The sequence below is a fragment of the Chiloscyllium punctatum genome, chromosome 40, assembly GCF_047496795.1.
Source record: "Chiloscyllium punctatum isolate Juve2018m chromosome 40, sChiPun1.3, whole genome shotgun sequence".
Taxonomy (NCBI): Eukaryota; Metazoa; Chordata; class Chondrichthyes; order Orectolobiformes; family Hemiscylliidae; genus Chiloscyllium; species Chiloscyllium punctatum.
This window is the reverse complement of record NC_092778.1, coordinates 62,109,855-62,129,154: the sequence shown is the minus strand read 5'-3', so window position 1 is coordinate 62,129,154 and position 19,300 is coordinate 62,109,855. Positions and strand designations below refer to the sequence as shown.

The following is a 19,300-nucleotide window of genomic DNA, read 5'->3' as shown; positions in this document are numbered from 1 at the left end:
GCTCACAATTTGGTTGGGTATGTGTGGTCAGAATGTTAAATTGAGCACTGGAACCAAAGTGAATGACTGGAAGACCACTGCCATTCCTGAACCATGTTTTGGCTTCAAAGGGGTGTTGTTGAGGAGCTCAACTGTTGACTATACTGTGTTCAATAGACCTAAATCAGCCATGCACTGCTTGCAAGGTGGCACTCATCAAAACATCAGATGATCAACTTCTAAAATACAGGAATCCAGATGCAGAAGCAAACCAGTAAAAAAGTAGTACACTGGCAGTTTCCTGAAAACTGTGCACAAAACTCTTCCCACCTTGAATTTTGCTTTAACATTTGTCACAAATTAAAATGTTCATTAAAAAGATAATCAATGGTTAATGGAAGGAGAAGGTTTATTGGCCAATTTATAGTTGTTTATACTGTTAGAAGTAGCATCAGAAATAAAGCAAGCTAATTGGAAGCACAGATGCAGCTTACAGGGTTTGGTGTGGTATCCATCTATCAGATCTCCCTCTGAATTACATAGCTTCATGCATGTGCTACAGACAGTTCATGCTTCATGTACTTATGCTGAGAAATTCTGCAAATGCTGTTCCAAACCTACTCAATATAAACATTCCTAAGAGAGTCAAAAAGTGCGGCACTGGAAAAGCACAGCAAGTCAGGCAGCATCCAAGGAGCAGGAGGATCAAAGTTTCGTACATAAAACCTTCATCAGGAATGCGGGGCAGGGGGCTGAGAGATAAATAGGAGGTGGGTGTGGGGATGGGGGGAAGATAGCTGGGAGGGCAATGGGTGGATGCAGATGGGGGGTAATTGTGATTGGTCAGTGGGGAGGGTGGAGCAAATAGGTGGGAAGGAAGATGGACAGGTAGGATAGGTTAAGAGGGTGGCACCATGTTGGAGGTTTGGATCTGGGATGAGGTTGGAGGAGGGGAGATTTGGAAACTGGTGAAGTCGATGTTGGTGCCATGTGGTTGAAGAGTCACTAGGCAGAAGATGAGGCGTTCTTCCTCAAGTTGTCAGGTAGCTTGGATTCGGCAGTGGAAGAGGCCCAGGACTTGCATGTCATTGGGGGAGTGAGGTCCCACTGCCCTGTGGCTGCCCATTTCAACTCCTCCTCTCACTCACCAAGGACATGCAAGTCCTGGGCCTCCTCCATTGCCAAATCCAAGCCAACCAACAACTGGGGGAGTGCCTCATTTTAAGACAATAGACAATAGGTGCAGGAGTAGGCCATTCTGCCCTTCGAGCCTGCACCACCATTCATTATGATCATGGCTGATTATCCTCAATCAGTATCCTGTTCCTGCCTTATCTCCATAACCTTTGATTCCACTATCCTTGAGAGCTCTATCCAACTCTTTCTTAAACGAATCCAGAGACTGGGCCTCCACTGCCTTCTGGGGCAGAGCATTCTGCATGCTTACCTTCATTGACTGGTGTACAAGAACACCCAGATCTCTTTGTACTGCCCCTTTACCTAACTTGACTCCACTTACGTAGTAATCTGCCTTCCTGTTCTTGCCACCAAAGTGGATAACCATACATTTATCCACATTAAAGTGCATCTGCCATGCATCTGTCCACTCACCTAACCTGTCCAGGTCACCCTGTAATTTCCTAACATCCTCCTCACATTTCACCCTGCCACCCAGCTTTGTATCATCAGCAAATTTGCTAATGTTACTATTAATACCATCTTCTATATCATTAATATATATTGTAAAAAGCTGCGGTCCCAGCATTGATCCCTGCGGTACCCCACTGGTCACTGCCTGCCATTCCAAAAGGGAGCTGTTTATTCTGTCAGCCAACCAATTTTCAATCCAAGTCAGTACTATGCGCCCTAATCTTGCTCACTAACCTCCTATGTGGGACTTTATCAAAGGCTTTCTGAAAGTTTAGGTACACTACATCCACTGGATCTCCCTTGTCCATCTTCAGAGTTAGATGTTCAAAAAATTCTAGAAGATTAGTCAAGCATGATTTCCCCTTCATAAATCCATGCTGACTCTGACCTATCCTGTTACTGCTATCCAGATGTGTTGTAATTTCATCCTTTATAATTGACTCCAGCATCTTTCCCACCACTGAGGTCAGACTAACTGGTCTATAATTTCCTGCTTTCTCTCTCGCTCCTTTCTTAAAAAGTGGTACAACATTAGCCACCCTCCAATCTGCAGGAACTGATCCTGAATCTATCTAACTCTGGAAAATAATCACCAACGCATCCACGATTTCTAGAGCCACCTCCTTTAGTACCCTGGGATGTAGACCATCAGGCCCTGGGGTCTTAACAGCCTTCAGACCTAACAGTCTCTCCAACACCAATTCCTGGCAAATACAAATTCCCTTCAGTTCAGGTCCTTCAGCCACTGTTACCTCTGGGAGCTTGCTTGTGTCTTCCCCAGTGAACACAGATCTGAAGTACCAATTCAACTCTTCTGCCATTTCATTGTTCCCCGTAAAATATTCCCCTGTTTCTGTCTTCAAGGGCCCAATTTTAGTCTTAACCATTTTTTTCCCTTTCACATACCTAAAAAAGCTTTTACTGTCCTCCTTTATATTTTTGGCCAGTTTACCTTCGTACCTCATTTTTTCTCTGCGAATTTCCTTCTTAGTAATCCTCTGTTGCTCTTTAAAAGCTTCCCAGTCCTCCGCTTTGGGACCCTTCAACCACAGGGCATTAACATCGACTTCACCAGTTTCCAAATCTCCCCTCCCCCCACCTCATCCCAGATCCAACCCTCCAACTCAGCACCGCCCTCCTGACCTGTCCTACCTGGCAACCTTCCTTCCCATATATTGGCTCTACACTCCCCACTGAGCTCTCAGAAGTATCCCTCATCTGCAAACACCCATTGCCCTCCCAGCTACCTGCCCCCCAGCCTCACACCCACCCTCCTATTTATCTCTCAGCACCCCCCCCCACCCCTCCCCAATTCCTGATGAAGGGCTTATGACCAAAATTTCAACCCTCCTGCTCCTCAGATGCTGCCTGACCTGCTGTACATTTCCAGCACCACACTTTTCAACTCTGAATCTCCACCATTTGCAGTCCTCACTTTCTCCTAACAGAGTCGTAGTCATACAGCACAGAAACAGACCTTCTGTCCAACTCGTCCATGTCAACCAAGTTTTCCAAACTGAACTAGTCCCTTTTTGCCTGCATTTGGACTATATCTCTAAACCTTTTCTGTTCATGTGCCTGTCCAAATGTCTTTTAAATCTTGTAACTGTATCGGCATCTACCACTTTTTCTGACAGATCATTCCACATACGATCCACCCTCTTTAAGTTTTCTTTTGAGTTTGATAACGATTTTCTTTGCAACTTACAAAACAATTTATTATGGAATCTGACAATATACTTAAAATGCTGCCATTCTCAGTGCAGTTTTTTGTTGGATCCTCCCTTCTCCCTGTGTTTAGAAACAATGCAGCTGAAGTAGCCTCTCAGCTGGCAAATCATGAGGAAGAGGAACAGAAGTGACAATATGCTCTGATGGACATTGCGATGACAGAATTCATCAGGAATGCAGGAATGTAAGCTCCATTCAGGAAGATTGTTGGGCATAAATTTCAGTGTGGTTTAGCTTCAGTGGGTTCTAGGAAATTTCTAGAATAATTTATCCAACAATTGAACCAGGTCTCCGTTCTCCTGAACTTACAGACTGAACTAATCTGTCTTTTCACTTACTTGATGGTCAATTCGACCTGCTTCCGCAAGAGACTCCTCTGCTTTTGCAAACTCCTCCTGAAGCATGTAAAGCCGGGCCAGAATCACATGATATTCACAACTTAGTCCATTTTCACCTAAAAGCATCTCATGTGCCAAGGCTCTTGTTGCAAACTAATAGTAAAAATAGAAAAAAGATACATTTTATTGATTAACAATGGCTAAACATGTGGTGACCTACCAGAGTTATGCGAGCTTGTTATAAAGAAAAACAGAAACAAAGAACAAGTAAAATTTAATGCTTGTATTGAAAAACATGCTATAAATGTTAGCATGTTGAAATTTACAGTGTATATATACACACACAATGTTGTTAATTAGCTGGAATATTGTGCTAAGTTAAAGATCCTAGGCTTGCACTTCTCTGAGGCTTTGGAAAAGGCCAAACAATAAAGTTATTACTTGCCATGAAGGCTAGACTCTGACAAAACATTGGTTGAAAAATAAATAAAAACTGACAAAGAAATCAAAAATACAATAATTAAAATATGAGACAGGCAAGTGGATGAATAAAGAAAAAATACACTGGACTGAATTTTTCCAGGGGTTCAACACCGTTATCTGGTTTGACAATCTTCGGTTTCTTACAACTGCTTCATTCTTATTTAAACAACATTATGATCCAAGTTAGTCAGAGCCCAGAGTGAAACCTGCTTTGGTAGACCCTTGTTCTTTCTTTTTTAATCATGGAGGTCAGTTGCTGAACAAATCCACACAAGTTTTAAGTGTACTTTTAACATAAAGAATAAAGCACATATTAGATAGACACAAACTATATTACACTAAATTACAAAAAAGAAAGATTTGATATGAATATAATGAAATAATTTAAACTCTCCAGCAATATTCTCTCAAATAATAAACACCAAAGGATCACCACTATCTCCAAACTAAGGCTACTTGCTCAGCTTAGCACAGCTGCAACAGTTCCCTTCTAGCGCGTTCTCTAGATACTGTACTTTCTGTTCAGCTAATTATTCCCCGGGACACCAGAAACAAACAAGTTAAATTCACTATCATTTCAAATTCACCACAAATACATAAGCTCTCTAACTTCAGTTTTCAGTAGTCTTGCAAAATTTCTTAGTCAGGAGTTTGATATTCCTACCTTCACTCTCTGACATACGCACATACTGATCAACCTCCCTGTACCCCTTTGGTCAGCCAAAAGCATAGTTCTTTTTTCTAACTTTTTAAAAAAGATACTAAACACTAAACCCAGTCTCTTTATTTCAAGGTCTGTAAAATCTCAATAAAAGAAATTCTTGTATACAAACAGCCCTTCAGATGTCCTGGTACGCCCACAAAAGTAACTGCAAAAATCAAATTAACCATGCCATCCCCGTCTTAGCAAAAAATACTAAATATAAACTAAACTTGGATTATTTATTGTTCCTAACACCAACTGTGTGGTTATTTCAACTTTACATAACTATATAGGTTTGGTTTCTGCTTATTAGAATAAGATACTTGAAAAGAGTTTCTCTGAATCTTAATATTGATAGTATTGTCATACACTGGGATCAATCTGTGTTCTGGAATTACCAATTTTGAAAGTTCAATAGGTAGCAAAGGGGCAACATTTTTAATGCATATAGATGTCTAAAAATAAGTACTGTAAAAAAACCTACCAGTTATGAAGTGTTGCACACAGATTGCTCTCAAATATTTACTGGTTTGGCTATTCCCACTGAGAAGTTAACCTGTTCCTATTTCCAAAATGTGATTAGGTGCTACATAAATCCAAGTCTTTTTTTAAAGTAAGACCTTTAGGCTAACCTGCAAAGCGTAAACATCCAAAAGAAACTTTGCTGCTTCCATGTAGATACTTCTTGTACATACAGGAATGGTCTCTCTTGGAGGGGGTTCAGGAACAGGAAGAGCAGGCACTGGCTCCTCCGGCTGCACGGCTATTGCACTCTCAATAACCTCAAAGGCCTTTGGTATTTCTTCAAAAGACAGAACATGTGCAATAGTCTGACATTCTGTAGCTTGGCTTAACTTTTTGATATAAACCTAAAGCAACATCAGTTAATTATAACATTAGTTAAATTAGTAAAATCATCAGTTTGTGCATTTGCAAAGATTGACTCAACCGCACAAGTAAATTCAGGGAATTCAGATAAGCCTGTTAATTTGTTTATTTGGGTTCTGGTGGAATGGATTATGGGATATCCACAATTCTTATAGCATCTTTATTAATCCCTATCTCCCCATAATTTATCTCAACACACTTATGTTAGTTAGCAGTGTGCATGATTTTCTCAACTGAGTAGGAATCTAGGAATAAGGTTTCCAGTGGGTGAATCCTTCCAATTTGAGTACTCATCCCTTGGCTATAGTTATTATCTCCTGTTGTTCAGCCAAATTCCTAATCAAATCAATAATTTGCTTTAAATTCCTTGCGCTTCAAACCTAGCTAATGATATTTCATGAGCAAATCCACATACCTAACATCATAGATATTCCCCAGTCCACCTCTTCAACCTCCTCATCCAAAGGTGTAATCAGGCTTTTAAGACACGACTTGCCAATAAATCCATTTACCAAAAAAAAGGGTTGTAATGTGGTATATCAGATTTCTAACATCAGGTTATTGATCCAGGATCCTGAGGGAAACCTAAACTTAAATCAGTGAGGCTGTGTTTGTAATTAGCAGGCACAGCACAAAAACTGTTTTGTAATGGGTTTTTACTGCTTGCACCAAAACCCCAATGCCTGGAGTACGACCACCAATGTCTTCTTGACAGCACTAGTTCTCAAGTTTACAAGTTGGAAAAGTTGTTTTAACTGGAGGAATCACTATGACCAGGAAAAATATACAGACACCCTATGGTGGTAGGAATTGGAAGAGATAAAAAAAAATCAGAAAAGACACCTGGAGCTTTGAAAAAAAATCTGAGCCATAATAGGTCATCAGCAGCAGTCATGGGAAAAGAAACAACTTCCATCGTCATGAGGCATTGTTGACATGTGGCAACATCACATTGAGCACAGTGTCCCACAATCAAATTTAACCCTCCTTGAACCTAAAAGAAAATCAGAGCATTTAACAAAGTTTTTTTGTTGGTTGCAACAGGATTGGCAGGACTTGAATTTCATTGAGGGATTTGACATGAGCAGCAAGTATTAGCCCAAGTGCATTGGACACAAGCAGAGGCTCTGATTGGGTCTCATGATTTGTTTCTAAGGTTGGCTGCAGATGTTCTCAGATTTCTATAAATAACCATGACTGGATGTTTAAATAATAGAACCTTAACACACAAGTATTCATTCTTGGGTATGTTCATACAGCAGGGAGTTTGAGATCCCAGTGTGGAGAGGCAGCAGACTATTACTTGTGCAAATAATTTAAATTCCATGGCACATTTCAGGTACAGACTTTTCCCAAGGGTGTCATTTTTCTCTATCTCGAGGTCGCATGAGATGTGGTGAGAAGTGGCAATAATTGAGCAAATTGGCCCTCAAGAAACACTACCTCTTCTTGCCATCTCACTATTTAGATTCTGCCCTAGAAGGTCCCTGGTTGAGTATCTCAACCTTCCATTAAATAAGACTTTAAGTGGCGAATAAATAGCTATTTAAGGGACTCAATTTGCCACTTTCCAGATTACATTCCTTGGCAAGCAAGAATAGTGTCCGATTTCCCAACTGGGAAACCAGGGCAAACTGCTTGTTGGTTTGGGGAGGATTCTCCAATTGCCCCAGTTGGGGGCGGGGGGGGGGGAAACAATTGGAAATACAAGTGGGGGTGGGGGAAATTTGGGTACAAAGTTGGATGCTCCAAAAGCTAGACTTCTACTCTGCCTTTAATCCCTCTCCCATGATCCATACTGTGTGAGAAGAGTGTAACAATTTCTTCCCTTCTCACCGCATGATTCCCTGAGGAGTAAGCCTTAACTCGCAGGCGTTAGGACTAGGAAAGTGCTGGTCTGTCATTGACTGACAACTTCTAGCAATTAGGGACTAGGGACAAGGCCTGTGATTCAACAAGAAATTCACCCACCTTGCCTGCAGCTCTTAACAAGATTCTGTGAATTATTCTAGCAGTGGGGTAGTGTGACAGTCGCCACCTTACACAATCATCCCACGCCTTGAGAAAAAAAAGGGAAGATCGTGCCCTAAATGTTGAAAGTTGCTATTTCTCTAATATGAAGATTATCTGTGCTATGATATAGCACTACTTACATATTTTACAACTAAACTATAACTAAAAAAACCTGGTAGTTTTTGTTAAACATAACAGCTAAGTGGATGGAAAAAAAATCAGAATTCATGTTTACCTACAAACTGTAAGATGTGTTTGCTAACCAAAAAATATGTTTTCCCACCCAATTCAGAAGAAATTCATGTACAGCTGTGTAATGTACTCATCACAATGCCTGCTTTCTTGCAGGCATTCTGTGGATATGTACATGAATACAACTTCAATAAAATGCCTGTTTATTTGGTATATGTGCAATCATTAAACATTTCAGTTGAATGTTTTTATAACATCTTGCAAAAGCTGGAGTGCCAGGTCTTGTGTGATTCTAAAATAATTTACAAATATTATTTGAGCTGCTGGACTATATGGCCATTTGGTGCAGGATACTAATAAAAGTGGAATGTGTTCTTTGGTGCAAGCAATTTGTTTCCATATGTGACTTTCTGGGAACATTTGACTTTACACTATATATACTTGTTCTTATTGCACTTATATTTAAACATTCTGCATAGTTTTTGTATTTTGCACATACTAAAGATAACAGTTGTAATATTTAAAATTTTTAATGGCTGCTCATCTTGCATAATGGTCAATAGGACCTGCTTCCTGACCCTTGTCGACAGATTGGTGGGGCCTGATTCCTCTCAGAACCTCGCTGTGGTTTTCATCTTATCAGTTTTTTTGTCAACATTTGGCAGAATATGGAGTGGGTGCCAAACAGAAGATTGACCCAGATCAGCAAAATGCCCCTGCAACAACCCTGTGGAGGGCCATGTGAAGGTTGCTGTCTCCCTTCTGATGTCCATAGAGAAAACAGTTTTCTCAAAGAACACCACTGACTGACTGCTGACAAAGCACTCTCATTGACAGGGACCTCAAAGAAAAACCCATACATTTTTCAAACTTTGTCCACTCTCTCCTGGAGCAAACTTCATATTCTACAAACTGGTGATGTTCTCACCTGTCGATGGAGCATCTTTTGCTTGACAACAACATGGAAATGGATGGGATTGGCAAAGTCTCCGGTTTCAACTTTCCATAGAAAATCTGGGTAACCTGAAATATTTGAGGATGGACCAAGGAAGCTGCCCCTCTAGTGGAACATGAGCAACAGCTCCAATTGGCATTCAAATTACATGAGTGATTAGCACTGCTGCTTCAAACTGATTCCAACCTTGGGTGACTGTGTGGAATTTACAAGTATTCCCCGGGTCTGTTTGGGTTTCCGCAGAGTGCTCTGGTTTTCTCTGACAGTCCAAAAATGTGCAGGTTATGTGGACTGGCCATGTTAAATTTCCCTGTTGTGCCAACGGATATGCAGGCTAGGTGGATTAGCCGTGGGGTGGTGTGTGTGTGTGTGTGTGTGTGTGTGTGTGTGTGTGTGTGTGTGTGTGTGTGTGTGTGTGTGTGTGTGTGTGTGTGTGTGTGTGTGTGCGTATGGGGGGGGGGGGGGGGGGGTGGGGTGCAGGCTGGCATTGGATCTGTGTGGGATACACTTTGGATGGTCGGTGTAGACTCAGTGGCCCAAATAGCCTCCATCTGCACTCTGTGATTCTATACTGAACTGCTGCCCTGTGAGATCATTGAATCATTGTTACTAGTATGGTACTTGTATACAACTATTTGTAATTTCTGGGTTATAACTATGAATTAGGAAACAATTGAAAATGACTTTGAATTTAATTTTTTTTTAGCACACAACTTGAGTTATCCAATCATTATTGAACCAATTAACTAAAGTAGAGCTCAGACCCATTTTCCTTTTTTGAATCCTGACTGGCTGTACCAAACTAGTCTTGTATACCTTTAAAAGGAGAGAGAACCCACACTTTTCCTTGCTGACCAAATGTGCTGTTCTGTGACTTAGCAAAACAAGAAACTGCAGAAGTAACCACAAATACCTTTCTCCCTCAGCAGACTTCCTTCCGATGAGTTGTTGTGTTTAGATTATCCTGTGCTATTGTGATGTACAACCAAAGAGGGATGAGGTAAGAAACAGTTTTGAAGGAAGTTCGGAAACTACTACAAATCCTTTCCTCTTAAGGGAAAGATATATAATATGCAAAATGTTGATGTGTAAAGGAAAGGGAATTTCGAGAGAATTTAAATGTTAACTGACCCTTAACAGATGATCTCCTCTTTTTACCGGTGATTGAAGATGGAACTTTTGGAATTACATCAGCAGATATTCCAACAGGGGTGGCAACAGAATGTGTACTCGGGGTCTCCTGTATCACAGTTTCAGGTTCATCTGTTGCAGCTTGTTGATCTTCAGGAGAAGTAAACAACATTGTGTTCATTAACACAATTTTAATATTCACTGCATTCATTATGCTCAGAACATAAGAGTAATTTGGCCTTATGACTGAGGCAGAATTTCAACATTAACTTTACTTTGTTACCTATCCTCATATCCCCTGATTTCCTTAGTGCCCAAAAGTCGATCGATCTCAACTTCAAATATACTAAATGACTGAATATCTACAGTCCCCAGGAACAGACAATTCAAAAGAGTCGCAACACTCTGAGTGAATAGATTTCTCTTCATCTTAGCAGAGACTGGTGACCTGGAGAAATTAATTCAGCTGGGGAGTTTAAATTGAAAGAAGTGAATAAAATGTAAAATAAAATATTAGTTGTTTTCTGATCGTTACTACCAAAGGTACGGTATTGTTTTAAAAAAAAGACACACGTAGTCTCATTAGAATTTAATTCAGCAAGACTCCTTTACTCTAAAACGCCAACGCTTTTGCTAACATACCAGCTGCCATGACTTGTTTTATTTGCATGTTAAACTCTCTGTGACTTATTTACAAGAGCATCCACATCCTTATTCTTGTCAACATTTTTATAAGTCTATCACATTGATAAAAAAGTTTGGATTTTTATTGTTCTGAGCAAAGTAAAGAATTTCATATTTCTCATACTACACTGCATCTGACATCCTCCCGCTGAACAATTATATTTCTTTGCAGATTTTTTTCACTTCTTGCCTTTCCAAATAGCTTTACAATTTTACATAACTGTGCTGCACAATGGACATTTCAAAACATATGACCTATTATATTGGGTCATATGTTAAATTAAGATTGTTGAATCTCCATTGGTGTGGAGCATGAGAGTCAATTTTAACTTTCATGTAATCAAAACCATGGCATACATGGATAGAAAGTGGTCTTCTTGATACCATAAAGCACTGCAAAGCAAAATTATGCAGCATGTTTTAAGTTTAAGCACAAATGATCATTTGCTTGTTCACTTATCTTAGTATTTCTATTTTAATAATCAAAAGGATTAGACATCCCCAGGCAATGTTGCGCAAACTAATTTATAGATACAAAAATTAATTTTTGAAAAGAGTGTCAGTTTCTATCTTTTAGAGCTGTGTGCAGGATTAGAGGCAACACCACTCCTTTGTTAAAGGGAGAGATGTCCACACAGACACCTTGGACTGTAAATTAATTCATGAAAAAGTCAAATACATATGTCCTTTCACCTTTTATATCATTCTCAGATTCAGGTTCAGGAACCTCTGTTTCCCTTGGCTTGTCAATGATCACTTCATCCAATGACTTCTTCACTGTTTCAGTTGCTGTTTGAAGTTTTTTTGCCTCAGCAAAGGCCATTTCGGAGAGAATTGGATGGTCCTGACTTTCATAGAACAGTCCTGGATACACAGTTATTCCATTAGAAATTAGAATCAAATTAAATCGTAAAACACGGGTGATGTCTAGGGCAGAATTTTGCATTTTCTTTGGCATCTCAACTGCTTGCTCAAAGGTGATGAGACACCTAAGCTGACCTTCGAGGGCAAGGCCTGCTATAGCTTCCTTCAATCACACAGTTTAATTGACAACGACGAACATCTCTCTGAAATCAGGTGTCTTGGGGTGGAAGGCCTACACAGCGAGAGCTGCCAGCCTATCACAGACCAGCAGCTCTTGCACTTAGAATCATAGAATCCCTATAGCGCAGATAGAGGCCATTTGGCCCTTCAACCTACACCTATAACCCTGCATTTACCACGGCTAATTCACCTAGCCTGCACATCCCTGGACACTACAGGGCAACTGAGTGCAGCCAATCCACCTAGTCTGCACATCTTTGGACTGTGCGAGGAAACTAGAGTACCCAGCAGAAACCCACACAGACATGGGAACAACATGCAAACTCCACATAGAGAGTCACCTTAGGATACAATCGAACCTGGTCTCTGACGCTCTAAGGCATCTGTGCTGACCACTTAGCCACCATGCCGCTCGGTAGCATCACCAAGGAGACCACAGTACTGATGGGAAGAGAAGCAAAATCACACGTACAAAAGAATCAGGGAAGTGCATATCTGGGGTGAGGTTGATATGGGGGAGAGTTTCACATGCTGTGAGTGGTGGGGAGATGGGATGGGGAGTGAGCTGCAAAGGCAGGATGATGGCTTTCAGTAGCTACTCTCTTGTCCTATACACAGTCTCTCCATCACACACAAAATAGTGCAGACTGAAGGATCCTCCTCTGCCACAACATAACATGTGTCACCATTTGGCTGGACAAATGTTAACCATCCTCTGCTATTTGAGAGTTTCAATAGCTATGTGCGTGTGCCATGCCTATGAGTGTTATTCTGTTTTGCGCATTCCATTTGGGGCACTTGTGGTACAGTGGTAATGTCCTCATCCTGGACCAAGAGACCTGGGCTCAAGTCCCACCTGCTCCAGAGATGTTTAATAACATCTCTGAAGAGGTTGATCAGAAAAATACAGTAATCCCCACCATACCCACGGGGGATATGTTCCAGGACCTACCGCGGAAGACTGAAACTGCGGATAGGTCCTATCCCATTTATTTAAATGAGAAATGTACCTTCCTCGTAGCCTTCTGGTCCCTGGTTCTGGAACATTCCCTTTTATATATTTGGGCCACAGTAAAGAGCGGGTAAGTGAAACCGCAGTAACCGGACCCGTGGATACAGGGGTTGCCCTGATAAATATTTTTAAAAATTTATCCATCCCACCTGAAGCAGCTCATGCAGGAAAAGATCTCTTTAAATGTTTTATTAATTGACCAGTTATGGGCCTCAAGTGGGAACAAGATGGGGAGATTAAGCTGGGGCCTTCCTGCACAGAATTTAAGTCAAATAGAGCCAGGAGGGTGGTGGAACTCTGTGACACCCCACCTCACCTAATTAGGTTGCCTTTCCCAATCCAGCACTGACACTCCAATCCTGGTATATTCCACCCCAAATCCAATCAAACATCTGTCAGAATTAAGTTCTGACGTGCCCTCTTCTTTCAGCCGTATTGATTAAACAAAATTAAAGACATCATAGTCCCAGAAGACCATAGAGCTGCTCTGTCATTCAAGAAAGATGATTATGGTTGTTTAACCTGAGAGTCACAATACCTCAGGCATGGAGAGGGATCAAGAAGATAGAACCTTCATGGTAACTCAACCTCAGCTGCAATGAGAATTAAACCCAAGCTGTTAGTGTCACTTTGCATTACAAACCAGTTGTCTATCCAACTGAGTTAATTGACATGTCAACTTAGGTGATCGAATTGCATTTATATAACGTTATAGGATAAGTTACTGTCTCAAGTATTGTGAGGCAATCTTCTATTCAAATCTACTTGTTCCCACTGAATGGGTGCTCGCACCTATTAGCTAAACTGGTAAGAGGGCTGCTATGTAAACCTAACTTTTATTTGTCGATTTTGCATACACTTAGTAGAGCAGGTAAAGCCCAGCTGTTTCAAGAACCTATGCTCTCAGAGAATTTTACCAGTACCTGGTGAGACTGACAGAGCTTCGAATGAAAAGATACATATGACTGAAATATTGCAAATCTTGGTTGATTAACAAGTTGGAGACATTGAAGGGTGATTTCATCCAAACTATGACAAGACATTACATAACTGCACCACCAAAGAGAAAACAAATAAAACTGATGGCATACACATACACACACACATTTTAACTCATATACCTCTAAAAGGCAAGTTAGTGAATAATGTGGCAGTGTGTAATTTTGCATATATGGATGTTAATACTACTTACATAATTGAAGGCGTGTTATGTAAATGGATGTAGTTGAGTTGAGTGACCTTAACTCCAATGTTAACACTTGTTCCAAACTTTAGGTTTAGAACCTTTTCCAAAATTATGATTTTCCAATATAATCTAAAAGATCATGAGTTTTAAACAACTAAGGTCGAAAATCTATGGTTCCATTTATTCAAAACAAGAAATCCAAATCAGTTTTCAGATGAACTGCTTCAGATAATCTATGAATCCATATTAACCCTATCAGTTGACATCCCAATTTGAACAATGCTTTAAAATTCAGGCCCCTTTCATTAACATGTGTATAGATGTGTATGTATCGTTTATGTAATATTGTGTGACATAGGAATTTATGTGATATCTAAATGTGCATCTTATGAACAAACTGCGGGAAAAAACTGACTGAATTATATCAAGCTTCAGTGATCCTGTGCAGCACATACTGAAAGAGGATTAAGTTGCCAGACTGATTAGTTGCAAATTAGCTTATTATGAAGCATTCTTACAACTGAGCCTACTTCGATTGTAGGTAAATTGTTGGAAAAGGTTATAAGAGATAGGATTTATAATCACCTAGAAAGGAATAAGTTGATAAGGGATAGTCAACACAGTTTTGTGAAGGGTAGATCGTGCCTCACAAACGTTATTGAGTTCTTTGAGATGGTGACCAAACAAGTGGATGAGGGTAGATATAGATTTCAGTAAGGCGTTTGAAAGGTTCCACTGTAGGTTATTGCACAAAATATGGAGGCATGGGACTAAGGGTGATTTAATGGTTTGGATCAGAACTTGGCTATCTGAACGAGGACAGAGAGTGGTGGTTGATGGAAAATGTTCATCCTGGAGTTCAGTTACTAGTGGTGTACCGCAAGGATTTTTTTGGAGGTTACTGCTGCTTGTCAAATGACCTAGATGAGGGCATAGAAGGGTGGGTTAGTAAATTTGTAGGTGACACTAAGGTCGGTGCAGTTGTGGATAGTGTTGAAAGTTATAGAGGGACATAGGTAAGCTGCAGAGCCGGGCTAAGAGGTGGCAAATGGAGCTTAATGCAGTAAAGTGTGAGGTGATTCATTTTGGAAGGACAACAGGAATAAAGAGCACTGGGCTAATGGTAAGATTCTTGGTAGTACAGATGAACAGAGAGATCACGATGTCCATGTATGTTGATCCCTGAAAGTTGCTACCCAGGTTGATAGGGTTGTTAAGAAGGCATACAGTGTGTTAGCTTTTATGGTAGAGGGATTGAGTTTTGGGACCACGAGGTCATGCTGCAGCTGTACAAAACTCTGGTGCAGCCGCATTTGGGGCATTGCGTACAGTTCTGGTCACCCCACTACAGAAAGGATGTGGAAGCTTTGGAAAGGATGCAGAGGAATTTACTAGGATGTTGCCTGGTATGGAGGGAAGGTCTTATGAGGAAAGGCTGAGGGACTTGAGGCTGTTTTTGTTAAAGAGAAGAATGTTGAGAGGTGACTTAATTGAGACAAATAAAATAATCAGAGGGTCAGATAGGGTGGACACTGAGACCCTTTTTCTTCAGATGTTGATGGCTAGCATGAGGGAACAAAGCTTTAAATTGAGGGGTGATAGAGATAGGACAGAAGTTAGAGGTAGTTTCTTTACTCAGAAAGTAGAAGGGGCATGGAATGCACTGCCTGCAACAGTAGTAGACTCGCCAACTTTAAGGGTATTTAAATGGACATTGGATAAACATATGGATGAAAATGGAATAGTGTAGGATAGATGGGCTTCAGATTGGTTCCACTGGTCAGCGCAACATCGAGGACCGAAGGGCCCATACTGCACTGTAATGTTGTATGTTCTATGTTCATACTAAAAAAAACTTTTTAAAGAAACATTTTACTGTCCAAACTAAGTATAATCATAAGGAAAAAGAAAGATTGTAATAATGTTAAGAATCAGATTCTTATGCTATGTATATCACTGCTTTAAGAGAAATGGTAGTGAATTGGGTTATGAATTGACTCTTACCTTGGATTGTCCAAGCTAACACACTATTTGGTTCAAAGCACCTGGCACTCTCAAAAAAGCTGTCAGCATCTTCAAAGCACTCATTCATACATGCTAAAATACCACACAAAATAAGGCTGGAGATAAAAATCACAGGATTCAGTAAAACACAGAAATTATAACAAAAGCTACAAAGTCTGTTCAAACATCGCTACAATTTTAAAATCCTATTTTGTGTATGTTTTGTAACGTTACACTTCTAATTCATTCATGTAATGTGGGCAACACTGGCAAGGGTAGCATGAATTGTCCATCCCTAATTTCTCCTGATAAAGTGATAGTGAGCCATCTTCTTCAATCCATTGCAGTCCATCTGGTGTAGGTACATGCACAGTTCTAGAAGGAGGTATGTTCCAGGAATTTGACCTAATTACAGTGAAGGAATGGCAATGTAGTTTGAAATCTCATGGTGCGTGATTTGGAGGATGTTTGCAGGTGGTTGTTTTTAGGTGCATCTGCTGCCTTAGTCATTCAAGGTGCAAAGGTCAACGCCAAAGAAACCGTGAGTTGCAGCAATGAAACTTGTTGATGATATACATAGCTGTTGCTGTGTGTTGGTGATGGAAGGAATGAATGCTGAAAGTGGAGGATGTGATGCTAAAGCTTCTAAAGTGCTGTAGAGGTATACTCCAGGCAAATGGAGAATATTCCAATTCTCTCATTAATTATGCCTTGTGCCTTGTAGATGGTAAACATGATTTGTGGTGTTAGGAGGTGATTTACTTGATGGTAGAATTTACAGTCTCTGACCTCCCCTTAATTGACTCTTGTTAGAGATGGTCAATGCTGGCACTTAATTGGCAAATAGCATTTGTATCACATATCAACCCAAACCTGAATATTGTCTAGGTCTTGCAGCAGTTGGACCCTTGGACCCAGACTGTTTCAGGATTTGAGATGTTACAAATAGAACTGAACATTGTGCAATTATCAGCGAACAATCCCATTTCAGACTCTATTATGGAAAGAATTTCATTGATGAAGCAGCGAAAACAATCTGAAGTGAAATAACAATATGCTCTCACATGTACATATGATGAATTCGCAAAGACATTATATTCAGTCTTCAATTTTTCATGAAGTTGGAACACTCCTCATTACGTGCTAAATGTCACTCTGATTGCTGGAATCATTTATTTAATATCTTACTTGTATTTCTCCAGAGGAATTGGCTGCAGAAACACTTATTTTTCTTAAAAAAAAGACATTTTTGCAAATCCTAACAGATACCACAGGTACTGCATACATCAGAGGGTGGTACGTGTATGGAATGAGCTGCCAGAGGATGTGGTGGAGGCTGGTACAATTGCAACATTTAAGAGGCATTTGGATGGGTATCTGGATAGGAAGAGTTTGGAGGGATATGGGCCGGGCGCTGGCAGGTGGGACTAGGTTGGGTTGGGATATCTGGTCGGCATGGACGAGTTGGACTGAAGGGTCTGTTTCCATGCTGTACATCTCTCTGACTCTATGACTAGAAAACGTATTGCTAGGTCAAAATCCTGAAACGCTGTCCCTAACAGCACTGTGGATATACCAACACAATCTTCTGAAGGCAGTTAGGGAGGGAAAACTTATGTTGTCCTTTGTAGTAATGCCCATTATACATCTTTTTCAAGTCAGCAACTATCAGCTGCAGTTCATCCCTGTTTTAACAAGTGAATGATGCAAACATTTATATCAATTTTCCTGTGAAAATCCAGAAACAACATAAGGTTCTTGGGGTTCACTCACACACTGCATGCACCCCTCCTTCTCAGAAAGTCAGTGACTCCATACATTAAACCTGGTGTCTTTGCAAGGGTTTCCATCTGTATTGTGCAGCTCTGTCCACTTTTCTATTAATGATCAAGATGATTTCACATTTTGTTATCCTTTATTCCCTGCCCTCTTGTGATCCAGCACAGCAAATGAGAAGGCTGGCTACTTAGGGAATCTTGAGGTGCTTGCAGTGGATGACTTCCAGGAGCTTAAGCCCAAGAGAGTCCAGCTTCAGACTGCAGTTTATTGGCACTGCTAGGGGAATCTGGCAGAGAAAGTTTTTTTCTGACATTAGGGCAGGAATTTCTTAAATGAGTGCAAGTCACATTGTTATTCTATGAGAACAACATGTTCCACACTCATTAAACTGACCCCTGCTATGGGTTTCAGTATTCCTGGGATCTGGTGAGTAGACTACACGGCATCTAAGAATATCTCATTTATTAGGACATCCCATCAGCCCATGATGGAGGTGATAGTGAAGCCAAGAGCCTGTTAGTACCAATATCATGGGTTTCCAAAGTCAAAAGCCATATGACATCAGATTCTAGTCTAACAGGTGATTTCTGATTTTGTCCACCCCAGTCCAACACTGGTACCTCCACATCATGGGTTTACACAAAGAGTGCTTAGATGCTGCATTCATATTTTGCCTCAGGACTTTGATGCTGCCATCCCGGCATCGGTCCCAAGTGGGTGGTCAAATGCTTTGAGCAACTGTTAGTGCACTTTAACTATTTTCTTTTGAGGTCAAAGTCCCTTAAGTCAACACTTTCAAATCTACCTTAACTAAAATCCAATGTTAGTCACCAGCAAGACCTTTCTTTCATTTTCCCATTTGAATCTACCCTCACTCAAAGGCTGAGGATCATCTTTATCAGGGCCCTCTAACTCACTAACGACTAGCCAATGTGTTGATCTCTGTACTAGTGCTGGAAAGATTTGAGTGACTAGCACAGCATCTTCAAGTCGGTGTGATTCCCCCAACCATTGCCAATATCTGTGTGGAAGAAAGGCCTAAATAGTCAGAAGAGCAACTGTTCATTTGTGTAATTTTAATAAGTTCCAACAATCAAAATGGTTCTGCCTTCCAACCATCTAATTGAACAGACTGTATAATGGCCCTGCCCACCACCGACTTTATATACGGTCAAAGCCAAAAGCAAGGCCCAAAATCAAAAGTGAAGCTACAGTTTTTTTTTGCATAGACACACTAATTAGGCAGTCTGAAACAACATCAGTAAATATGGTATGAAGAGCACGTGTGATTCTGACCTGGATATATGCTCCTGATTTACAGCAACAGCCTCATGGAAGCACTCCTCTGCTTTGGAGTGGTCCTTTAACATGAGGTAGAAAGTACCATAGTCAAACCAGTGATCAGCATTGTTCCTGTCGCGTGCTAATCTCTGTAAAAATAAAATTTTTACACTGGGTATTGGTCACTGACATATCTTACAATATGAAAAATTATTTCGCATCTCACTGCTAAAGTCCTTAGTGTACC

The 19,300-nt window shown here is 40.5% G+C and overlaps 1 protein-coding gene across 2 annotated transcripts in view; it reads right to left on the bottom strand.

Annotated features, from left to right (window-relative positions):
• Nucleotides 1-19,300, bottom strand: part of cfap70 (cilia and flagella associated protein 70) — an 89,602-nt gene that overhangs the window by 19,205 nt on the left and 51,097 nt on the right. For both annotated transcript variants that reach the window (XM_072560091.1, XM_072560090.1), the window contains exons 18-23: nucleotides 19,069-19,202; nucleotides 15,994-16,109; nucleotides 11,441-11,611; nucleotides 10,064-10,213; nucleotides 5,517-5,686; nucleotides 3,699-3,851 (exon numbers count right to left, since the gene is read on the bottom strand). In XM_072560091.1, the coding sequence (XP_072416192.1) occupies nucleotides 3,699-3,851; nucleotides 5,517-5,686; nucleotides 10,064-10,213; nucleotides 11,441-11,611; nucleotides 15,994-16,109; nucleotides 19,069-19,202 (894 nt within the window). The remainder of the gene's footprint in view (nucleotides 1-3,698; nucleotides 3,852-5,516; nucleotides 5,687-10,063; nucleotides 10,214-11,440; nucleotides 11,612-15,993; nucleotides 16,110-19,068; nucleotides 19,203-19,300) is intronic.